The sequence below is a fragment of the Equus caballus genome, chromosome 16 (assembly GCF_041296265.1).
Source record: "Equus caballus isolate H_3958 breed thoroughbred chromosome 16, TB-T2T, whole genome shotgun sequence".
NCBI classification, from domain to species: domain Eukaryota; kingdom Metazoa; phylum Chordata; class Mammalia; order Perissodactyla; family Equidae; genus Equus; species Equus caballus.
Genome location: NC_091699.1, coordinates 77,946,260 through 77,967,104, shown reverse-complemented (window position 1 = coordinate 77,967,104; position 20,845 = coordinate 77,946,260). Strand labels below are relative to the sequence as shown.

The window sequence follows — 20,845 nt, the reverse complement described above, 5'->3', positions numbered from 1 at the left end:
ATCTGGGTAAAATATACCCATAGCTCAAAGCAATGCTGTGTATTTTCTGGAAATGTCACTGAGCGTAATTCCCCTCTTCAACGCTGTGGAAGAATTTCCTCAGAATGGTAGAGGAGCAAGGGCTGGCTCACTTTATTATGGATGAGGCTTGGAAGGAATGAGGGACCCAGCTAGATTTCCAGGGCAGCGCCCCAGAGATTAGCCTGACTCTGGCCAAGATTTAAGCCATATCCTAAGTGCACTCCAGTAACTTCAGGGAGAAGCGGGGGTGGAAAGGGAACTGAGGGAGAAGACAGAATCTAAAGGACCTGAGCCATTTGGACTGGGATTAAGTATGCTGTGCAGCAGCTGTGCTGTCTTTCATGGCATTGGTGGGAAATCTCAAAAAATGCATGAGTTATCCTGTGGTCTGCCTTGGAATTAGTCCAGGGGCCAAAATGAGCTATGTATTCTCCATAGGCAACCCACACATGCAACTGAGGCTACAGTATGTGTGAACTTCTATCCACATGAACTGTAGCAGATATTTTTCAAGTTAATATTTTTTTAGAAGACTTCCAGTGAGGTTAGCAATGCTTTCTTTTTCACTTTTCCACTTTCGGAGTATTTAATTGAGCGCTCTACTTTGCTTCCGGTCTTGTGTTCAGCTCTAGGCATGTCTTCTCTGATTTAATCTTCATGCAACACTATGAGGGTGGAATTATCATAATTCTCATTTTACAGATGAGCAAGCTCAGGCTTGGAGAGGGTAAATGACTTGGCCAAGAAATGGCAACCTGTAAGTGGTAGAGGCGGGACTTGATCCCTGTTCTGTGTAACTCCTACAGAAGAACTGGTCATCAGATATGAAGGTGGAGCAGAAACATTACAGGACACATTAACCGGCTCACCAAAGGCCCTGGGACATCACTGGCAATTCTTTTCTTCTCTAGGCATTGTATATGAGCACAACCTTTGGAGTCAGTTTGAGCCTTGTCTCTGCCATTTTTTAGCTCTGTGACCCTAAGTCTTCTTCATGCCTCATCTAAAAAATGGTGACAATAAACCACAATCTTGTAAGGTTTTTGAGAGAAATAAAGTTTTCACAATGCCTCACATATCCTAAGTACTCTACAAATATAATTTTTAGAGGGAAACAAATAGAAAAGTCTTAGACTTCTGAAAATGTTGCCTATGACACTATATTCTGCAAACCATAGAATTTCCATAAGAAAAAAATGCCAAGTCAACTGGTATCAGTGGAACACAACTTACACACATGTGCACAAGTGCACGCATGTTCTTAGAAATGGGCAAGTTCACTCTGTTGTTCATGCACGCTTAACTGCAGAGGAGTTGGCAATCATTTACATTCCCCATTTAACACTGCCTATCCAGGCCTGTCCTCTCTTCTGTCTGGTGACAAGCTCTAAGCTGGGGCACCAAGGAAGACAGGCACAAGTGTGTGCCTAACTATGTGTCATTGATTTTTACGCCAAAGGGAAATATAGACACATTTAAAGTTCTCTTGTTTTGTTCTATGACGTCCTCTTTCTCTTATTTGTCTGAACAAGTGGGGGTGACTGTCTTAAAACAGATTGTATCCTTTTCCCCAAAGGCTTAGAATAAATGTCTTTCTTGGCCTAGACTTTTCTAGATGGCACTTAGTCCGTAAGACTCACTCTTGCCATCTACTTCACACTCAGAAACAATAGTCTGCAGAAGGTACCAGCATTCTGAGAAAAAGTGATGCATGCATTAGGAGTCATTTATACCCACACCACTAGATCCGGCACTTTGGTTATTATGTGTTATGCTGTGCCCTGGCCTCTGGCTGAGTTTGTAAGGTCAACTTATTCTGGCATTATGGCCTTTGGGTGAGTTTACAAGCAGGAATTTTTAAAAATGAAATTAAATTATAAAAATAGAATTGCACCACCAGAATTGTTTTAAAATAACTCTCCCAAATGATGACATGATTTAACTTATTCTCAGATTTAGCAATTGGATATAGTTCCTCCTTTTAAACTGCAGACAATGCCATCACCAGGCAACATGGCATGGAGTTAAAAGTTAGCATTTTTGTGCAGTCGGGCATGGGTTTGAATCCTGGCTCTGCCACTTACAAGCTATGTGACTTTGCTTGAGGTTCTTAACCTTTGCATCGGTGTCCTCATCTGTAAAACCTAATAATAATAATGACGATGATAGAAGTTTTTGGTAAAGATTAAGTGAAATCACGTACATAAAGTGCTTAGTGTGGTGCCTGGCACATAGTTGCACTAAATAAGCAGTAGCTTCTATGGTTACTATTATTTCACATGAGCTGTTTAAACATCAAGAGAGACAGTGTATGCAATATTTTGAGAACTGTACTGATGGAATAACTATTGGCCCCCAAAGCCTTCCATCTGCACTTTTTATTCAACCGAATACTTTCTGACTCATATTAGGCATTTTTCTGTATGCAAAGAATACACTCTGTTGGACTACAAGCTCCTTGAAAACAGCGCCTCTGAGTCCTTTTTATTTTAAACCTCTCTAACCCCCCAAAGAGACTAGCTCAGGGCTTAACTCAGAACAGGAGGCAAATACATATTTGCTACATGAAAGGATGTCTGAACAATCATGTGAAAATCCATGTAAATGCTTAGCAGAGTCCTTTCATGTAGTAAGCTCCCAATGAGGGCTGCCACTGCTACCTCCACCACCACCATCACTACCACCCTACCCTCATACCTATACCTCCACCACTGCCACCACCTCCATTGCTACTTCTTTCGCCACCACCATCACCTCCCCACCACTACCATTATCACTACCACCATCATCACCACCTCACCCTCATACGTCTACCTCCATCTCCACCATCAACAATATCATCACCACCACCATCTCTACTACCCACTTCTACCATCACTATCAGCAACAGCAAACACCTTCACCACCATTGTCTTCATTACTATGATCAGCACCAACATGACCACCACCATCACCCAATTACTACTTCAAGTATCCAAGTTTTATTCCATTAGAAATGGGTCCACATGAAAAGAAGTCACTAATACTATAGAATATTGCTTTGTTAACTGCAACAAATGATTGCGTGAGACATACAGAAGCAACTTCAGTGTACATTTGAATTCAAGTAGTCCACATGCCCTGAACTCTCAGTTCACATTGGTTTTGCCCACATGCAAAACCTTCCAGGGAGATAATCAAAACTATAATAACAATACAATAAAGTCCCAAGCAAAAGTAAATGCAACAACCTCAGTCTACAGTTTAAAATGAACAGGAGACTCAGTTTATGCCCCAAAGACCATCAAGGTGCTTAAGATTTCCTAAAGAGTTCATGAAACATGTCATTAAAATTCAGACATGACCACAGTTCTATTACTGACCTCCTCTTTAGAAGGTGTACCGATTTGGAAGTAGGATATTCAGCTGGTGTTCAATGCATGACTCAGAAGACAATTCTGTTCATTTAATTCCAGCATAGATTAAAATTTATGAGAAGTAAAGATGTATATTCAAGTTCAATACACGACAGCAAAAATCAGAAGCAAGCTGAGTATTCAAGAGTAAATAGCTAAAAGTAGATAGTTAGATACATTCATTCATTGAAAGGAACATTATGAGGACACGGAAAAATCAAGACACTTATGTAGCTGGCAGCAATATGGAAAATGTATGGCATAATATTATGTGAAAAGCAGTCTATGCAATTGAATAAAACCACATAAACCTATACACCTATGGAAAAACCAAAGAATACAGTACACACTACAAATAGGTCAGCTTGCTTAATTGATTGATTTGAGATTCTCTGTACTCAAATTATATGTGGTATGATAGTACTTTTATAACTTTTTTTTTAATTCGCAGAATCCTGAGGGTGTAATGGGGAAACAGTGGACTGGGTATAGGAATTATGAGTCCATGGACTGAATCTTCTAGTTCCACGATCTTGGGGGCATAGAGTTTATTCTAAAAAAGGGTTTCTCTCACTATTTGACAACTTGGATAACTCTTTGTTGTGAGGTGGATGTCCTGTGCATTGTAGAAGGTTTAGCAGCATCCACGGCCTCTACCCACTAGATGCCAGTAGCCCCCTCCAGTTGTGACAACAAAAAATTTCTCCAGACAATGCAATGTGTAGCCTAGGGTGGGGCAGGGTGGAATCTCCCCCGGGTGAATTTGCAAGAGGTGATCACTAAATACCTCTTCAGCTGTAATATCTTACAATGATTCAAAGTTAAAGGACATATTGTTTTTTTTTTTTTTTAAAAAAAAAGGTGATTTGTAGATCAGAATCATATGAAAGTTATAAAAATAAAAAATGTAAAACAAAACCCATGCAGATTCCCTTGAGCACAATTCCAGCCTAGTTGGGAGGGAGAAGTGTTGCTTCTCATTTCTCAATGAAACTCATTGGTAAGAACATCAGTTGAAGTTATCCTAAGGCCTGAGACTGCTTAAAGCTAGGAATGAGCCCCAGGCTGAGTCTAGGTTGGTATTTAATATTCATTACAAATTATCCTGAACTTCTTTTATCTTTAAAGTAGACTAACTGTATCTTAAATATTGGTTAACATAGCATCTTTGATGAAAATGCAAGGCTCGCCACTGGGTCAACAGTTGCAATTTAATTAGAATTAAACCACACATTTTTCATTACATAATTCCAAAGAACTATGTATATTCCATCGGTAAGTAATTAGGAGGGACTGAATTTTTCAAGGAAAGTTTACATTGCCAATGTCGTGGTCAAAATACACGATGGTATCTCTAGACAATCTCTGTATTTCGATCTTAAACAGTGTTTCATCAGATAGATGCTGGCTGGCTGGCTGGTTGGCTGAATATTTCAGTGATCTTTCATGAGGAAAAGAAAATTAGAACCCAGTTCACCTGGAACCCTGTGGAAACAGGCATTCTCACTTCTGTCCTGTGGTACTAGATACCCGATTGCTTTCAGCTCCATTGAGAACCCAGAGCAAATTTGGCACCCCAAAGTGGTAGGATGAACAGTGGCTCTTAAACTTCAGCCCATATCCGAATCACCTGTGCTGCTTGTTAAACTTCAGATCGCTGAGCCCCAGTCCAAGTTTCTGATTCAGTAGGTCTGGGATGTGTGCTGAGAATCTGCCTTTCTAACGAGCTCCCAGGTGATGCTGATGCTGCTGGTTTAGGGACCACGCTTTGAGAACCACTGGGATAGTGGAGCTCAAACTTGAAGACATATGACAATCCTTTATAGTGGTTTTAAAGCTTGTAGCTTTTTCCTTGCCACTCACACCCCTAAATGCGAAACAGTAATTCTGAGGAGCGCTTAGGAATCTGTGCTTATGAAGGACTTCCAGGTGATTCTCATACAGATTGTCTTTGAGCTGCTATGAGGAGTGGCAAGGGCCAGGAAAGGTGATGGAATTGAAGATGAACTTGGAAATCAGAGCAGGTAGAAAGAAGCAGAGGGAGAGGCACAGGTAGAGAAAGATAGTGGGTGTGCTTCTTGTGAAAGAGAGTGATACACAACTCATCGCCAGCCCACAGGACTCTGGGAACTCTATAAAATTTCTTAAATGGTTAAGATTCCCAACTTCTCCCCCAAGACTCAGTTCAAAGGCAGAAAGATCAACCATAAGCCACAAGAATCACATTATAAATGAGTAACAAGCACAGCATATGGAGATGCTTATGAAAGTTATCGACCTTTTATTTGTGCAATACATCTGGAACTTATCAAAGCTCATCTCTTAGTAACTGAGTAAAATATCTGAACCACAATTTAGTTTCTACTGGTACAGCACATTATACAGGAAGTTCTCAGAAGGTCTTGACAACTGGCTAAAGAAAAAAAGAAAAGAACAGCACAAAGTCCCTAGAGAACAGTTGATCATCTTTAAAGGATAAAAAATATATACTATTCTTAGGTCTGAGACTCTCACTGTTTCCACGCTATCACAATCTTACATAATCCTCCATGGAACCAGCCCACTGCAGGAGAAATAGGCTGGGATGGGCTTAACTGACAATTTACATTTTTTCCTGCTAGAGCCATATACAGTTATTTCTTCAGCCAAATTGGACCTTACACAGCTATGAGTATCTTGATTGCCAGACATCTGAAAAAATCTAATGAAAAGTCTTATTACTGAACAATGGTCGCTAAAGACAGCTGCAAAGATGAGTTTCTTTTCTTTTTTTCTTTCTTAAATATTTAGTCCCAGCTGTCTTTCCTGAAACGGTTCACACTTCCGAATTATCAGACTTTAGAAAGCTTTCCTCTAACAAAACTATCACAAATGACAGTTTGGTATTCTAACACTGCCAAAACAACTTCTCTTTTTCCTTTTCTTCTTTTTAAACCAAACTGTAACAAATTCCTGTGCTTTGAGGGCTGATGTAATTCCCGTATCAGTAAAATGATACCTCTTTTTTGAGCCTTATTTTTAAACTAATGATTGATTGACTTTTTAATTCTTAATTCTAGCTTCTATAAAGGAAAGTTCAGCTGTTTTAGAGATAAAGTTCAAATATTTATATTTCAGAAATAGGGGGAAAATGTGGGGACAGGAATGCTGAACCCAAGGAAAAGAAAATTTATTTATCCAAGGAAGCCACTAAGAATGAATAATTGGCATGAAATGGACCCCTTTTTCTTTTAAACTTACATATTCTAACAACACATATGATACTTATGACATAATGCTTTAAATGCTGGCATTCTGGCCAAATGAGCTTTTCGGAAGACTCCAGATGCATAGATGGAATGGGTAAATAGTCTGTTTAGAATGTCACCCTTTTTTATGAAAATACAGACTAAACTCCTAAGTATCTGACTTATTTGAAACCATTAAATCCCAACAAAAGGTATTAATGCTTTGCTATTCAAAAGAGTAGGTGGTAGGTGAATTCATGCTTCATCATTTCCGGGTATCTCAGAAATAACTTAGACCTTCTCATGCGATCCCAAATTCTGGGGCACCGGCCAGGCCAACTTTCAAAGTCATTTTAATCCTTCCTTTGCTCTGATGCTCTCCATATTGCCTCCTTCTACATCACATTAACCTTCTAAGTTGTGGAATTTAGAGACATCTTAAGTTTAGGGAGAACATCAGGGACATTTCTTGGAGCTTACGTCAGCCATCTCCTTAGTGACGCCTGTCACGATTTAAATCTTCGCTTTCAGTAAAAGCAGTAGTTGTAGCTACCACCTTGAACTTGAAAATAGTTGCTTTAGATACCAGCCTCAATTTATTTGATTCTCTACCAGTGTTAAAAGACGAGGACCCAGTTACTTAGAAATTTCCACCATAACTTTTCATTTCCTTACCAGAAGTGAGACTTGCAATGTCTTCAGAACCCTTATCTTTTTCATATTTAATTGTTAATTTCTGTGGCATAAACATTTGGCTTGGAGGGTAAACCAAATGGTCACTTCCATTATCCTCCAAGACAAAAGATGAGTCTCTCACAGTACTTAATTCCTCGTCAATGAAGCTGTTCTCTCTTAAAGAAACCTCATGTGGCTCAGGAATAAATCTAGAAGACAAAACGGAAGGTTTTAGGTGAATGTAGATAACTTTGGGGAATGCAAACAAAATAACCCAACAATTTAATATAGTTAATTATTTCTTATAAGAAAAACAAGTGAGTGGTAAAAATCTAAATTCATTTCCATCAAATAATTCACTAATATTTGTTATATTTATTATTAAAAAGATATAAATTGATAAATTAAAAAATTCTCATTTATCCTTCCTTTTCCCCCACCTGCTTATAGCCTATGAAATGCTACTTTGGAATAAACTAAGTCTGATTTGCCAGAGTCTTAAATAAATGACAAGAAACTCAATCATAGGTTATTTGGAACAACAAATACTGTGTCTCAGATTGATATCAATCACCATAGAAAATATGGAAAATAGTCATTTAATTTACCAAGAACTGCTCTGAGAAGAATAAGACTATATGAAACATATCTCACTGACATCATGCCTCTTAAAATGATGCCTACATTTGTATTCTTAAGAGTTTGAGTTCTCTATGATAATTTAACAGTATTGTGTGGTTTAGATGATGATATTTAACGTAAGTTTATTCTTATTTTTATTCTATTCATGAAACTTTATGCAATTTCAACGTCCATGTTTACATTTGTATTTGATACTGCTGTTTGGCACCCAGTAATATAACTTTCACTATTGAGAGTTAATGAAGAAAGAAAAGAAGTCAGACATAATACATGAATAATAGACTCACACAGAGTGAAAACCAAATGATATCATGACACGCATGATAAATTTGCAGTACTGCAGGTAAAGACAAGTGGTGAGGAACCGAGTCGTCACGCAACAGAATAGGCATGCTGAAAGCGGACATACCTTTGCAGCATGCATCGTATTTTACACATTTCACCAATAGGGACTGTATTTGTTAGTTTTTAGGAATTCTATTTTGGCAAAGCAGAATCATCTATTACATTAAACTAGTGTTTTAAATTTGTATCTTATTGAGTTTGCTTGGATTTGATGCACAAATTGGTTTTGGCCTGAAAGTTGCACAGGAATGATAAACATATTGTATTTGCAGATAGATTTATGTTTATACATGTTTAAGTAACATTATAATATTTTGTCTGCAGTTCTGTAAGAATTGGTTTTCCTTTAAATGAGTTTAGGACTTATTCAGTGTTGGGAAATGCAGCTTCACATGATTTCAGCGCCATATTGTCCTTCAGAAGGTGTCGGCTGCTGGACACTTCCTTGCTAAACCACCAAGTAAATGAAATCTGACATTAGAGGAACACGTCCTTGCCTGAATTCTGAGGAACCCTTCATCTTGCCATTTTTCTCTGGATGTGTGTAAGAGATCTGATCTGTTCTGAGGAGCTCTTTGCTTAATTGCAATCTGAGAGGATGGAGTACTTATGGGCCTAAATCTGGGCTTTCACAAGGCTGTAGTCAGGGATCCAAGCTTGGGGAAGTACAGAGAGAAGCAGAGAGCCACCGAATGGGCCACTCCCATGCCGTTTGAAATTCAAGATTCATTCAGATTAATTATTTACAGTTTTACTTAGGATACATTTTAAGGAAAATTATTTACATGTGAAATTATATTGTGGGGTCTTTTATGCTATATTCTGAGGATGAAACAATGAATCATATGCAGCCCCAGACTTTAGTGAGACAAGATATTGGGATAAACTGTAATAAGAGCCTCAGCAGAGGTATAAAAAGGTACAAAAAAAGAACTATGGATTTTGGACTGAGAGTAAAGATGAGCTTCAAAGAGGAGACAGCCTTAATCAGTGCCATGAAAGTTGGGTTTCCCTGGAAGGACAGGGTCCCAGGCAGTGTGAGCAGAGGCAAGGAGGGGGAAATAAAAGTTCATGTGAGGCAGACAGGAGTCCAGTGCGGCGAGAACACAGCGCCTGTGGTGGGAGAGATGGGAAGTGAGGTTGAGATGGGTTGAGGCTAAATTGGGTTCTATTCTGGGGTAAATTTCAATGTGGGAATTTCTCAGGAAACCATGAATTTAAAGGCAAGATTGTAAGAAAGTCCACGAGGATGTTATAAAAACATCAATCAAGAAAGCATGCTTGACGTGTAACTTCTGCTACAGAAAATGGAATACAGGAAAAACCTTTACTTCAGAGACCTTATTAGCTTACTCAGCCTAATAACCTGCGATCAGCCAATTACAAACCCGTCAGTCAAGTAACAATCACTTGTAAGTAGAGGAGCTTTCAGACTCACAGGAGACCACTATGTTGATGATCCTCTTCTTCTGAAAGGATGAGTCTGCAGGCATTGTCAAGCATCAGTGGTGGGTACTGATTAAATTCTCCTATTGAGAGAGCAAAGTTATAGTCAGATTTTTAAACTAGAAATCATGTTTGCCAGGTAATGAGAATTCCAACAGGAATCTTCTTGAAGCAACAAATGTCACCAAAATATTTCAGCAATATTTGGCTGAGGTGAAAACAGAAAATAGTAGCAACTAGAAATACCATTCAAAACTTCATTTTAGAGTGTTTTGCAGCCAAAGAATTACCAATGTCCTAGAAAGAGACCTCCTCTCATTTACGAGTTAAATGTGATGCAGAGACTCATGACTTCCATGTGCTCAGGCTAACATATCTAAGGGAAATTTTATTCTGACTCTGTAAAACTTTTTCACTCAGACATGCTAATGGATCAAACATAGAAAAAGGTAGTATTCTATTATTAATATTTATGATGCTATTTCTGTGCTTCTGCACCAATTAACACTGACTTCTAGGAGAAAAAAGTCACAGAAAAGATTTTAGCTTATGGACCTAAATAATATGTCCATTTACCCCCTTCCCATTGCTGTTCTATAAACTGGAATATTGAGAAGTATATCATTTTTTCCCCTCATTCAGGAAAATAAATAGTTTTTAGTTAAAGGAGGCCTTTGACCCTTGAATGATCTAAGACTCCATGAAAATATCTCAGAGAACACTTATGGTTTTATAATAATTGTATTTCTCTGGTTCCAAGATGAGCATTTTTTTCTGAAATGAGATTATGTCTTCTAATCAATTGCATTTGACAGTTGCTGTTAGTGAGGCAGGAGTTGCGAGGCAGTTATTATTGCCTGTACATGTGAGGACAGCAAACATGCCAGCACGAAAACTTGTAGAACTGGGGTCAGTAGCTTAGAAAAAATTCCCAGAAGTATTAGCAGAGGAGTCTTTGAACCGCTACAAACCATGTGGTTATCGGCAGGCAGTGAATTGGATGTGTTTAACAGCATTGCTCGGGGAAGTCAAAAGTAAGCTAGCTCCACATAATTGCAAAGCCACAGAGGAGCCCAGCAAGACCAGCTTTGAGTTATTTTACAGAAATAACTTGTTAAAACAGTTTTTTAAAAAAACTTTTAAAGTCTTTTTAAAAAGCTGCATCCTTATCAATCTTCATGGCCCAAAGAACAATATTGACTAGAAAAAGATGACTATCAATGACTCCGAGTCAAGAAATAGCTCACAAGAGTCAAATTTTGAATAAGAAGAAGTTTTGGGATTGCCTTAACCCATCTATTTCACGCATATTCCCTTTTTATGCATGCGCAAGAGTGATATACGGTAGTCTGTTTAAAAGAACTCTTTGAATTACTGTAAAATAAAAAACTCTAATCGGAACGTTGATATGAACATTTAATTGAAGGATTTCATTAATTAAAGGAGTCACAGGAGAAAGGTGGAGCTCTCTCTGCAGTGAAGACCGGACTCTCAAGCCCGTGTCATTGTGCTGGTGTGGGAGATTCCTGGAACACCTGGCAACTTTGGAATTCTAGCGTGGTGGGATTGGTTCCAGCAGAACCTAACTCTAAACATGCTCAGTTTTCAAAAAGAACAGGTGCAGCTCTGATTCTGTGGATCTTCTAGAGCAGCGTTTCTCAACCTCAGTGCTATTGACATTTTTGGCTGGATCACTCTTTGCTGTGGGAGGTGTCCTGTGCATTATGGGATGTTTAGCAGCACCCCTAGTCTCTGCCTACTAGATACCAGTAATATCTTCTTCCTCAGTTGTGACAACAAAAAATGTCTCCAGACATTTCCAAATGCCCTCTGTGGGACAAAGTCATCCCCAGTTGAGAACCATTGCTCTAGAAAGAGTATTTCTTGAACTATTTGTGGCGAAGGACAAGGTATTTTTATTTCTAATCCTTTACAACTGATACTTGTGGTTTATATCTTATTCCATGAGACAGAGTCCACTGTTCATGCACTTGTATGCCGTGGCAATGTCAAATTGCTTTAAAAGTTTCTAGATGCTTGCTCTCAATTTCTGTATTTCTCTCTTCACAGATCAGTTTGTGGACTAGCACCCATCCAATGAGTGACACTTTGTAGTGCATTGGCCTAGAGCCTTGCTATTCAAAGTGTCATTCTTGGACCAGAAGCATTGACATCACTTGGGAACCTGTTAGAAATGCAGAATTTCAGGCTCCACCCTCAACATACTGAATCAAAAACCTGCATTTTAACAAGATCCCTATGTGATTTGGGTGACTCTTTGGGAGCAGCACAGGACTGTGCTATCTTTATACCTCACACAGATCTCCAGGGTGCGACAAGGTCGAAATAAACTAGGTGTAGCAGGGAAAACTTTTATTTCAATGCTTATTCTGGAGACCATCTAAGAACTGCTAAAACTTCTTTAGGTGGAGCCAGTGTGGCTCAGGAGCCCTCCAATCACTCAGTACTTTCTAGTGCTGAGATTCTGGCTAAGAGAGATTCTATCATGAAAAAGGTCTCACCGTATTGTGACCAAAGTACAAACAGGGTATAACCAGAATATGTTCTATCCCTGTCCCCATCTCACCATCTAATTCATTGATTTGGGTTAGCTATAGATACAGAGATATGTTAAGTTATCAATACTATTAATAAACACTAATTTATTAAGAGGAAAAACAAAATAATGACTTACGTCTGATTGAGTATACAAATGGCTTTGAAAACTTCACAATATAATCCAGATCTGGTTTATGAATTCTCCCAAGCTGTATCAGATGGTGATCAAGTGGGTAGCTGGCTAACTCCTCCATGTCATCCTCATGTGTAGAGCCCAGGGAAATCACAAATATAACATAGCCTTGACACTTGGCCCTCAGAGCCATCTTCGTTAAGAATTCCTTTCTCTCACGATTTTCTCCAGCTGAGACTACAAAGATAGCCTTGTGTTTTCTCAGGTTGGGAGTTTTTGGGAAGAGATTCTCCATGATCCACAGTAGGGCATGGCCAATAGTGGTTTCTCCATTTAGCTGCTGGAGGATAGTCTGGATGCGGCTCTTCATTACATCTTCCTTGACATAAGTCGTAAACTCAAATTCTGGTTTTACTGCACCCATCTTTCTCCTAGAACTATCCCCAGAAGAATAGGTCAACAAGGCAATCCTGTCACCGGAGTCTGAGGTTAAAGGGTTGGAAGTAATGTTGAAGTTGTCGAGCATGGAGATCACCAAGGCTTTCATAGCTTTAAACTCATCACTTGCTATATTCCGAGAATTATCTAAGAGGAAGGCCACATCGATGTACGCATTTTCAGGGAAAAATACCTTTTTGGCGCAAGAATTTGGAAAACATTTATCTGAAAACACATAGATAGACACATCATTGGTTCAATGTCTGCACAACAAGATACTGTTGTTTGAGATCTTCAAGTGATTCAGTGACTGATTACCAATAATTAATAATCTGATCAATGACCTCTTCAATCTCACATCATTTAATGAGGAATTTTCAATGTCGCAATATTTCTGTGGTCAAGAGCAGAAATTTGGGAAGGTCTTTTTTGAAAACAGATGTAGGTAGCATGTATACTTGAAGTCTACAAGTCACGTCCAAACTCATTTAGAAAATATTTTCAATATTTTATAGGCTTTTGATCAAACTACCACATTGTCCCCAAGGAAAGCCACTTCAATTGGGATAATCTTCTAAACCCAATTTTCACATTCTATGGAAACTCCAAACATTACAGAAATTGAAATGTCATATTTCAATTTGACTGACGTATGGTGTTGAAAGACTGGGAAACTTAAAATAGAATCTATAATCAAAAATAGAAATCTCTGACAAAGCCAGATTTAATTACTCACTCAAGAGGCATTTAAGTGTTTTGCACAATAAATTCTTCTCATTGGTCTTACCATAGCAAAGTGTACAGCGCCGAAATCTTTCCAGTGGTACATATTCCCCATTTGGAGGAACTGGAATCACCTGAAATGTTCCAGTCTTGTCAAACTGTATTGAAAAAGAAGTATAAGCTTATTTGTTCATTTTCTTAGTCATTATCAGGAAGCCATTGTGCTTTAAGGATTCATTTGAAAAACACTTAATTAATCACCATTACCTTGCATTATAGCCCTTTGGTCTATTCAGTGCTTCTTTATACACACTCACACAATCTCCCTATTTTCCTAAACATAACCCAAAGAAATATACAGAAAAGGTATCAGCATCCCTATTTTATAGTGAGAAAAATCCCACAAAATGACCACCAGATTCACACACTGGGGCAAATATTAAAATCTCACTCATTTCCAAGCCTGCAATTCTGCACTGAACTTTTATATGCTTCAGATTATGCACCAGCTGATTATGTACCACACATCAGCTTCTGAATTTGGGTCCTGCAAAAATTTTATATTTATATTTATATTTATATTTATATTCCTTTGGCCTCCTGAAGTAGTGATTTCAATTATTTCCACGCCAATCACACTATCTAGAAGAAGGCATGTCTTTCAGATGTCAAGTGGACTTCCCCAATCACAAATTCCAACTAAAAGTCTATTTCAAAAGGCACTGGACACTAGACAGAAGACACTAAGTCTATTCAAAATTCTTGGTAATATACTGTCTGATTTTGTCTGTTTCTTGAGTACTTTTTTTGCTTTAATATTCACTGACATGGGCAGTATATAGCATTCATTCATTCATTTATTCATTCAGTAGTCAATAACTACTCATTGGGCATTTACACTGTGTGAGGCACCATGCAAGGCAGCTACTTTTATTACAATGAAAGAAATCTGTCATTCCCAGGTGATGGTGAGGTCATCTCTCAATCCACAAAGATGCTCATGCTTTTTCTCCTTCTCCCTTGGGAAATTAAAGGGTTAGCAAAGCCACACCCTCTGTTTTTCTGTAAAGTGTTGAGTGAGTATTTGAAAATATTTATAATCATTCCAAACTTATGGTTAGAAAGTATTTACTACATTCCTACTCTCTACTCTTTACGAAACTGGATGCTTTGGGTCTTATTGCATAATTGGCCTTGTTGGTCCTCCATGTAAAGACTAAATGTTGCCTTGGTAAGTCAAGAAAGTTTATTTACAGGAATAAAGCATGTGTTCTTCATTCATTCATTCTTAATGTTTATAGGCATGATATAATGTGCTTACATTGTTTATAGGTGCTGTTCTAGGTGCTGGGGATACAGAAATGAACAAAGCAGATAAAATCTCTACCTTACATTCTAGAAGGGGAATATATACCATAAAATATATCAGATCTTCCTTGACAGATGATGGGGTTAAGTCCTCATAAACCCATCATAAGTTGAAAATACCCTGAGTCAAAAATGCATTTAATATAGCTAACCTACCGAACATCATAATTTAGTCTAGCCTACCTTAAATGTGCTCAGAACGCTTATGTTAGCCAACAGTTGGGCAAAATGATCTAACACAAAGCTTACTTTATAATAAGTGTTGAATATCTCATGTAATTTATTGAATACTGAAAGTCAAAAATAGAGTGGTTGTGTGGGTATAGAATGGTTGTCAGTGTATCTGTTGTTTACCCTCATGACCGCATGGCTGACTGGGAGCTGCTGCTTGCTGCCACTGCCCGGGGTCATGAGAAAGTATCTACTGCATGTCGCTAGCCCAGGAAAACAGCGAAACTCAAAATTCAAAGTTCAGTTTCTATGAATGCCTATCGCTTCAGCACCATGGTAAAATCAAAAAACTGCAAGTCAAACCATTGTAAGTTGGGGACCGTCTGCACATAAATCATCTAATATGTCGGAAGGTAATTATTTTTATGCAAAAAACTTTGACTTCCTACAATCCTTTTCATCAGGATCAGTTGTGACTCTCCCTGCGGCTCTTATTTCCAAAAAAATTCTTAGATGTGTTATAAGCAGATTGATTCTCTTCATGTTATAGAGGACTTCTTTTTCTTTTTGGGGGAGAAATAAGTGTATTTGTATGAAAATGGACCTTTATAACCTCTTGGAGGACATGATGGCTTCACCCACCTCCAGGAGCATGTATTTCTTGGATAAGCTGAATATATTTATAAATAGTTGCATAGTAGATAGAGAGGTTCTTCAGTGTTTGGGAGGAGGGAGAGGGAAGCATAGATCTCAGGAGAATCTGTGGATCCAAATGCGATGGAACCTTTCTTGGGAAAAATGTTCATACACAGCAAATGTTTTACACAACATTAGGGGTTCAGAGATCCCCTAAACTCCATCCATCACAGGTTAAGCCTAGCTGTCCAGTGAGATCCAGTGAGCAGATGACAGATTTGAGAAACATCAGAGCTGCAGAGGGCCGGTAGAGTGCCATATTCATGGTCCTTTCTAGTAGACAGACCTGAGTTCAAATCTTGATTTAGCCATTTAGTAGCTATACAGAATTGAAGAAGTCACTGAAACTCATTGTGCCTCAGTTTCCCCGTTTTTAAAGAGGGATAACAACTGCATCCACTTCAGAGGGTAGTGAGAATGTATGAATATGTCTGTAAAGCTCTAGGGAAAGTGCCTGGCACGTAGCAGGAGCAGAGCAAATGTGGTTGCTATTATGATTGACTACTGTTATCAGGTATGGGATTTCATGGTCCCTGGTAACAACACAACTGTGAAAACTGAAAAGGGGGTCAAGAGGCCATATGTCACTCCCTTCTCACCACTATTCACATCCTGCCAGTACCACTATCTCAAAAATAAAGTTGCCAAGGGAAGTTCTTACCCCAAAAGCCTCATCAAGGAAATTCCGTTCATTAAAAGCAAAGACCGCCGGACTGATATCCAGGGCGCTAAACTCCATGGTGGCCGTGATGATGGACGACCTACTGGCTGCTTCTCCATTGCTAAAAAACACAGCGACTTTCCTCACGTTGTTTCCTGCATATGTCCGCTTGAAAAGATTTCGGGCCACAAACCTCATCGCATTACCAAGGTCTCGGGCTTCTGTGGGGATTTGATATTTTATTTGGGAAAGGAGCTGGAGGAGTTGCTTCTTGCTACGGTAATCAGAATGACGGATGAGATAGCTGGTGTCTGAGTTGTAGGAAACCACAACAACTCTTGCTCCCACAGGGCAATTATTTTCCCTGATGTCAAGGTCATTGACAATAGAAGTGATGATATCTCTTGTTTCATTAAATCTCCGTTCTGTGATACCGTAGGACTGGTCCAGGGCAAATACCAGTTCTGTTGGATACACTGGACACTTTTCTACAAAAATGAAAAGCAGAATGTGAAGTTATTTTAGTAGATCAAAAGCCTTTCCCATTCTCTTTACTCCAGTGAGGTTGGTTCACACTGAGGTCTAGGAAAATGCAAGTGTCACATACGGCTCTAGAACTAGAGGTACCCGCATGTAAGGGAAGGGTAGGAATCTGCTTGGTTAGCGTGAAGGTGTCATATAGAGAGCATTAATGTTTGGCTACATGATGCTCAGTCTACTCTCAGACTGCTATTTAAAAAGAAATTGGAGGAAGTGTTTGGGCTGATGTGGAACCGCTCTGTATCCTGATTGTGGTGGTGGTTACATGAATCTATGCACGGGTTAAAACTGAACTCACGTAAAGAAAGTGAATTTTACTGTATGTAAATTTTAAAAAATGAATAAAAGGAAATTACGGCTTATTGGGTATTTTGAAAGTTTACTCTTCAAAAGTCATCAGAAATGATCTACTAATAATCATAATGTCAGCTGGAAGATTTCCATCCACTTATGCCACAAATATTTATTGAGTAACTGCCATGTGAAATGCAGGGTGACATACACTGTGAGATAGGTGCAAAAATGAACCGAATGCAGGTCTGCCCTCACGGGACTTGTACTGGGGAGGATCATTATATTACAAGGTATAGAGTGACTATTATTCTTGATGGGGGTTCAGAAGACAAAGAGGCTGTTTCCAGAGAGAGGAGCTCTTAGGGGCTTCTTGAAAGCTGGCTTTTGAATGAAAGTGAGGGCGGCAGGAGGAAGGGAGCAGCATGGACCGCGGCACGCTTGCAACAAGCTATTATAAAAATGGCACTATCTGCCATTCCCAACTCAATCCTAATAGTCTTATGATGCTTGAACTTTAGGAATTTCATAGGGAATCTGCCCTATGCATCAAACCTAACTTTTCAAAGTCCTTGTTAAAGCCCGAACACAGGAAGAGAAAAAGGAATTATTTTAAAAATAAGCACTTTTATCTATATAGGCTGTCCTACTATCCCCAACCTGGCTAGCTCCCAAAGCACATTAAACTCAAAATATCCCATATCCCAGTGACAGAAACAGGAGAGGAAGTATCGATTTAGAGATGTGTTTTGACTCAGGGAATTTTACTGTGAAGAAATTTGTAAAATATGAAAGCCAGTAACGAACAATAAGAAAAATGAAGTATTCCTTCTCTCTTAGACCTACACTAAAAATTGTTAATAAGTGGTAAACAAGCATCTTTGAGACTGACCTATCATCACAGATTCTCCCAGAAGGCAGAGCCAATTTCTGTTTATTTTTATTCTCTCCCTTTCCTAGTGCCCAGCAGGGGACCTGATAAATTTAATTCAAATCCATGAAGTTTCATTGGGCACTTACCAGTGCAAGTGTGTTTTGGTTTTTGGGGGAGGGGGGAATTAAAGTAAATGGCGCCACACTCTGGGATAAGCTCAAAGACCCTGTGGGTCTACTTCAGCAGGCCTCTAGGAGACCAGGAGCTCTTGAAGTTGACATAACTGGCTTCAGTGGCAATGTCATCTGACGGATCTAAGGCGCCATCAACACCAACTGCAGGCTGGGCCCTGGGAAGACCATCCACAGCAGGGTCAGGTTTACAAGTGGTGGGCACTTGGTGAAATGAAAGGTGTGACTGTGGGTCAGAGAGAGGACAGGAAACATCGCCCATCCAAGAAGCCAGTGTTCATGGGATCAGCAGCAGACAGAGCAATAGCACGTGGTCAGGCAGAGAGCCCTGTCACTGAATTCCCCAGCAACACTGGGCCTCCTCCATGAAGAAAGTGAGGTGTAAACTGCGACAGGACCTAGACAGAACAACAGTGTGAAGGGGCTGGGGGCTAGGTGTCACCATTTTACAATCAGATTAGAACATGACATTGACAATTATGGTCATAATCAAAAGACAGAAGTGTCTGCCTAGAAGGAAGTCCTTTTTCCCACGGGGGTCTTGTCAGAAAGGAGTAATTATTTCAGCAAAAAACATAGTATGGTAAAAATACTCACCTTTCCAACAAGCTATAAAAAGGAGAGAGAGAGAAGAGTCTGTTACATTTTTGGAACACAGACTAACATTCAAAACAACAACATTTCAACAAAGCTTAACTTTTTGCTTGACTCAAATTGCAAATGAAGCTTATTCCTAAATTAAGGGACACAAGGTTAAAGTACTGAGGAAGACAGACACAGAATTTTATTAATTTGTGAACCTCCTGGACCTTTTCTCCTTGTGAGTCATGGCCAGCGGACGTTAGCTGAATTTTGGTTGAAATCTTAAACACTGATCACATGTCTTAGAGGCAGAATAGGTGAGCCTCTGATTAAATGGCGAGATAGCTAAAATTCAATTTGTTTTGTCTCTCTTCTGATAGCCTCCCGAGAGCCCCTCAGCAAGGCAAGGCTAAAACATCAGGTCTTATTTTCTTCCCCCACGAACACTTTGGGAATTTCTATTTTCACGCGCAACTGTGAGGATTTTCAAACGAACTTTGTCTCTGCTAAAAAAATATACCTCCTGTGTTTGAATGATCTCCATATCTAGAGAAAAGAGGGAAACCCCCCAAGGCTTTCTCCTGAGCAAAACAGCATCTGGTTTCTCTCAGTGATTTACGAATCAGGGGGAAATGTTGGTAAATCTTTAAGGAAGTACAGGCCTGACAATTTCCCTGGTCATTTTACTCAATTCCTAGGAAGCAAATGAGTCACTCCAATGTAATAAGAGATTTTGTTAGGACTAGCAACAAACTGGCCTTCCATCCTGCTGTCCCACAGCACACTCTCCCCTCCCGTCAACCCTATTAGCACCTTTTTTTGTCTGAATCTTGTGACCCTGAGATGCTAACAGTCAGCAGACACAACCCACAGCCTCCTCTGCTTCTCAAGGCCTGAGACAGATCCCTTTCTTCTGACCGAGAACTTCCGTTTGTTAAGGTCCAACCCAACTGAGGCTAGAAGCACAGACACTGGAAATAGCCACCTGTCTGGGTTTGAGTCTGGTGAAGAAGGACTTCAGGGAAACTGCCTGACCTCTCTTAGTGTGTTTCTTTTTAAATTTATTTTTCCTAAAAATCCTCTTCACTGATGCCTCTCTCTCCAAAACTCTAATCATCCGGGGCCTCTTGTTTTATTCTCGACCACCCCCTCCCCATTTCACCCTAGCCTCTTAGATCTATTTTATTTTGGGGGTGAAGATCCCAGCCACCAGCTCAGGACCTGGGCCCTCATCCCTGTGTGGCAGAGGCCTGCTTAGGACTGAAGAGCAAACGAGGTTAGACCAGGAGTCCAGCCTTGCAGCGCCTCAGTGATATCATCTATAAAGTGAGGCTCTCTGAATTAGCTCTAAGACCTGTCTCCCGAATCCTCATCTCAGTTCTGCATTGCGGAGTTCCATGCTCTCCAATCAGCAACCGGTCTGGTTACAGAACCCACTCACTCTTCCCGGGTCCCCTAATTTCCTGGCTAACTCCTTTTGATGAGGATTTTAGGCTGGTTAATTTTAAAACTGCAGATGAGAAGCAGGCTCCAAGGAGTGGAATTTGCTTGCCCTTTGATGAGAGACATTTGCATTTGTGAAGGAAATCTCCATGCCTCCCTCTCTGTGCCAGGAGGAAGGGGGGATGGCCTTACCTATGGAAACTCGTAATGGGGAAGGCAAGAACTTAAGTTGTTTACTGTCTGGCAACCTTATGTAACTGACCTCCCCCCCCCCCCCAAACATCCTCCTTTGTCTTTGGCTGAGGATAATATTTAGGCAGTGGCTTCTGCCATTTACTCAATCCGGTTTGATTCTTATCTAAAAGTTGTGGGACCACAAAATGGCCGGACCCTACCCGCACTGGTACCATTTTAACTTTTTTAC

The 20,845-nt window shown here is 39.6% G+C and overlaps 1 protein-coding gene across 1 annotated transcript in view; it reads right to left on the bottom strand.

Annotated features, from left to right (window-relative positions):
- The window catches only part of COL6A5 (collagen type VI alpha 5 chain), a 130,651-nt gene that overhangs the window by 24,435 nt on the left and 85,371 nt on the right, over positions 1–20,845 (bottom strand). The window contains exons 32-37 of the mRNA XM_014731857.3: positions 18,994–19,005; positions 16,501–16,988; positions 13,669–13,762; positions 12,447–13,106; positions 9,744–9,834; positions 7,319–7,527 (exon numbers count right to left, since the gene is read on the bottom strand). Of these exons, the coding sequence (XP_014587343.2) occupies positions 7,319–7,527; positions 9,744–9,834; positions 12,447–13,106; positions 13,669–13,762; positions 16,501–16,988; positions 18,994–19,005 (1,554 nt within the window). The remainder of the gene's footprint in view (positions 1–7,318; positions 7,528–9,743; positions 9,835–12,446; positions 13,107–13,668; positions 13,763–16,500; positions 16,989–18,993; positions 19,006–20,845) is intronic.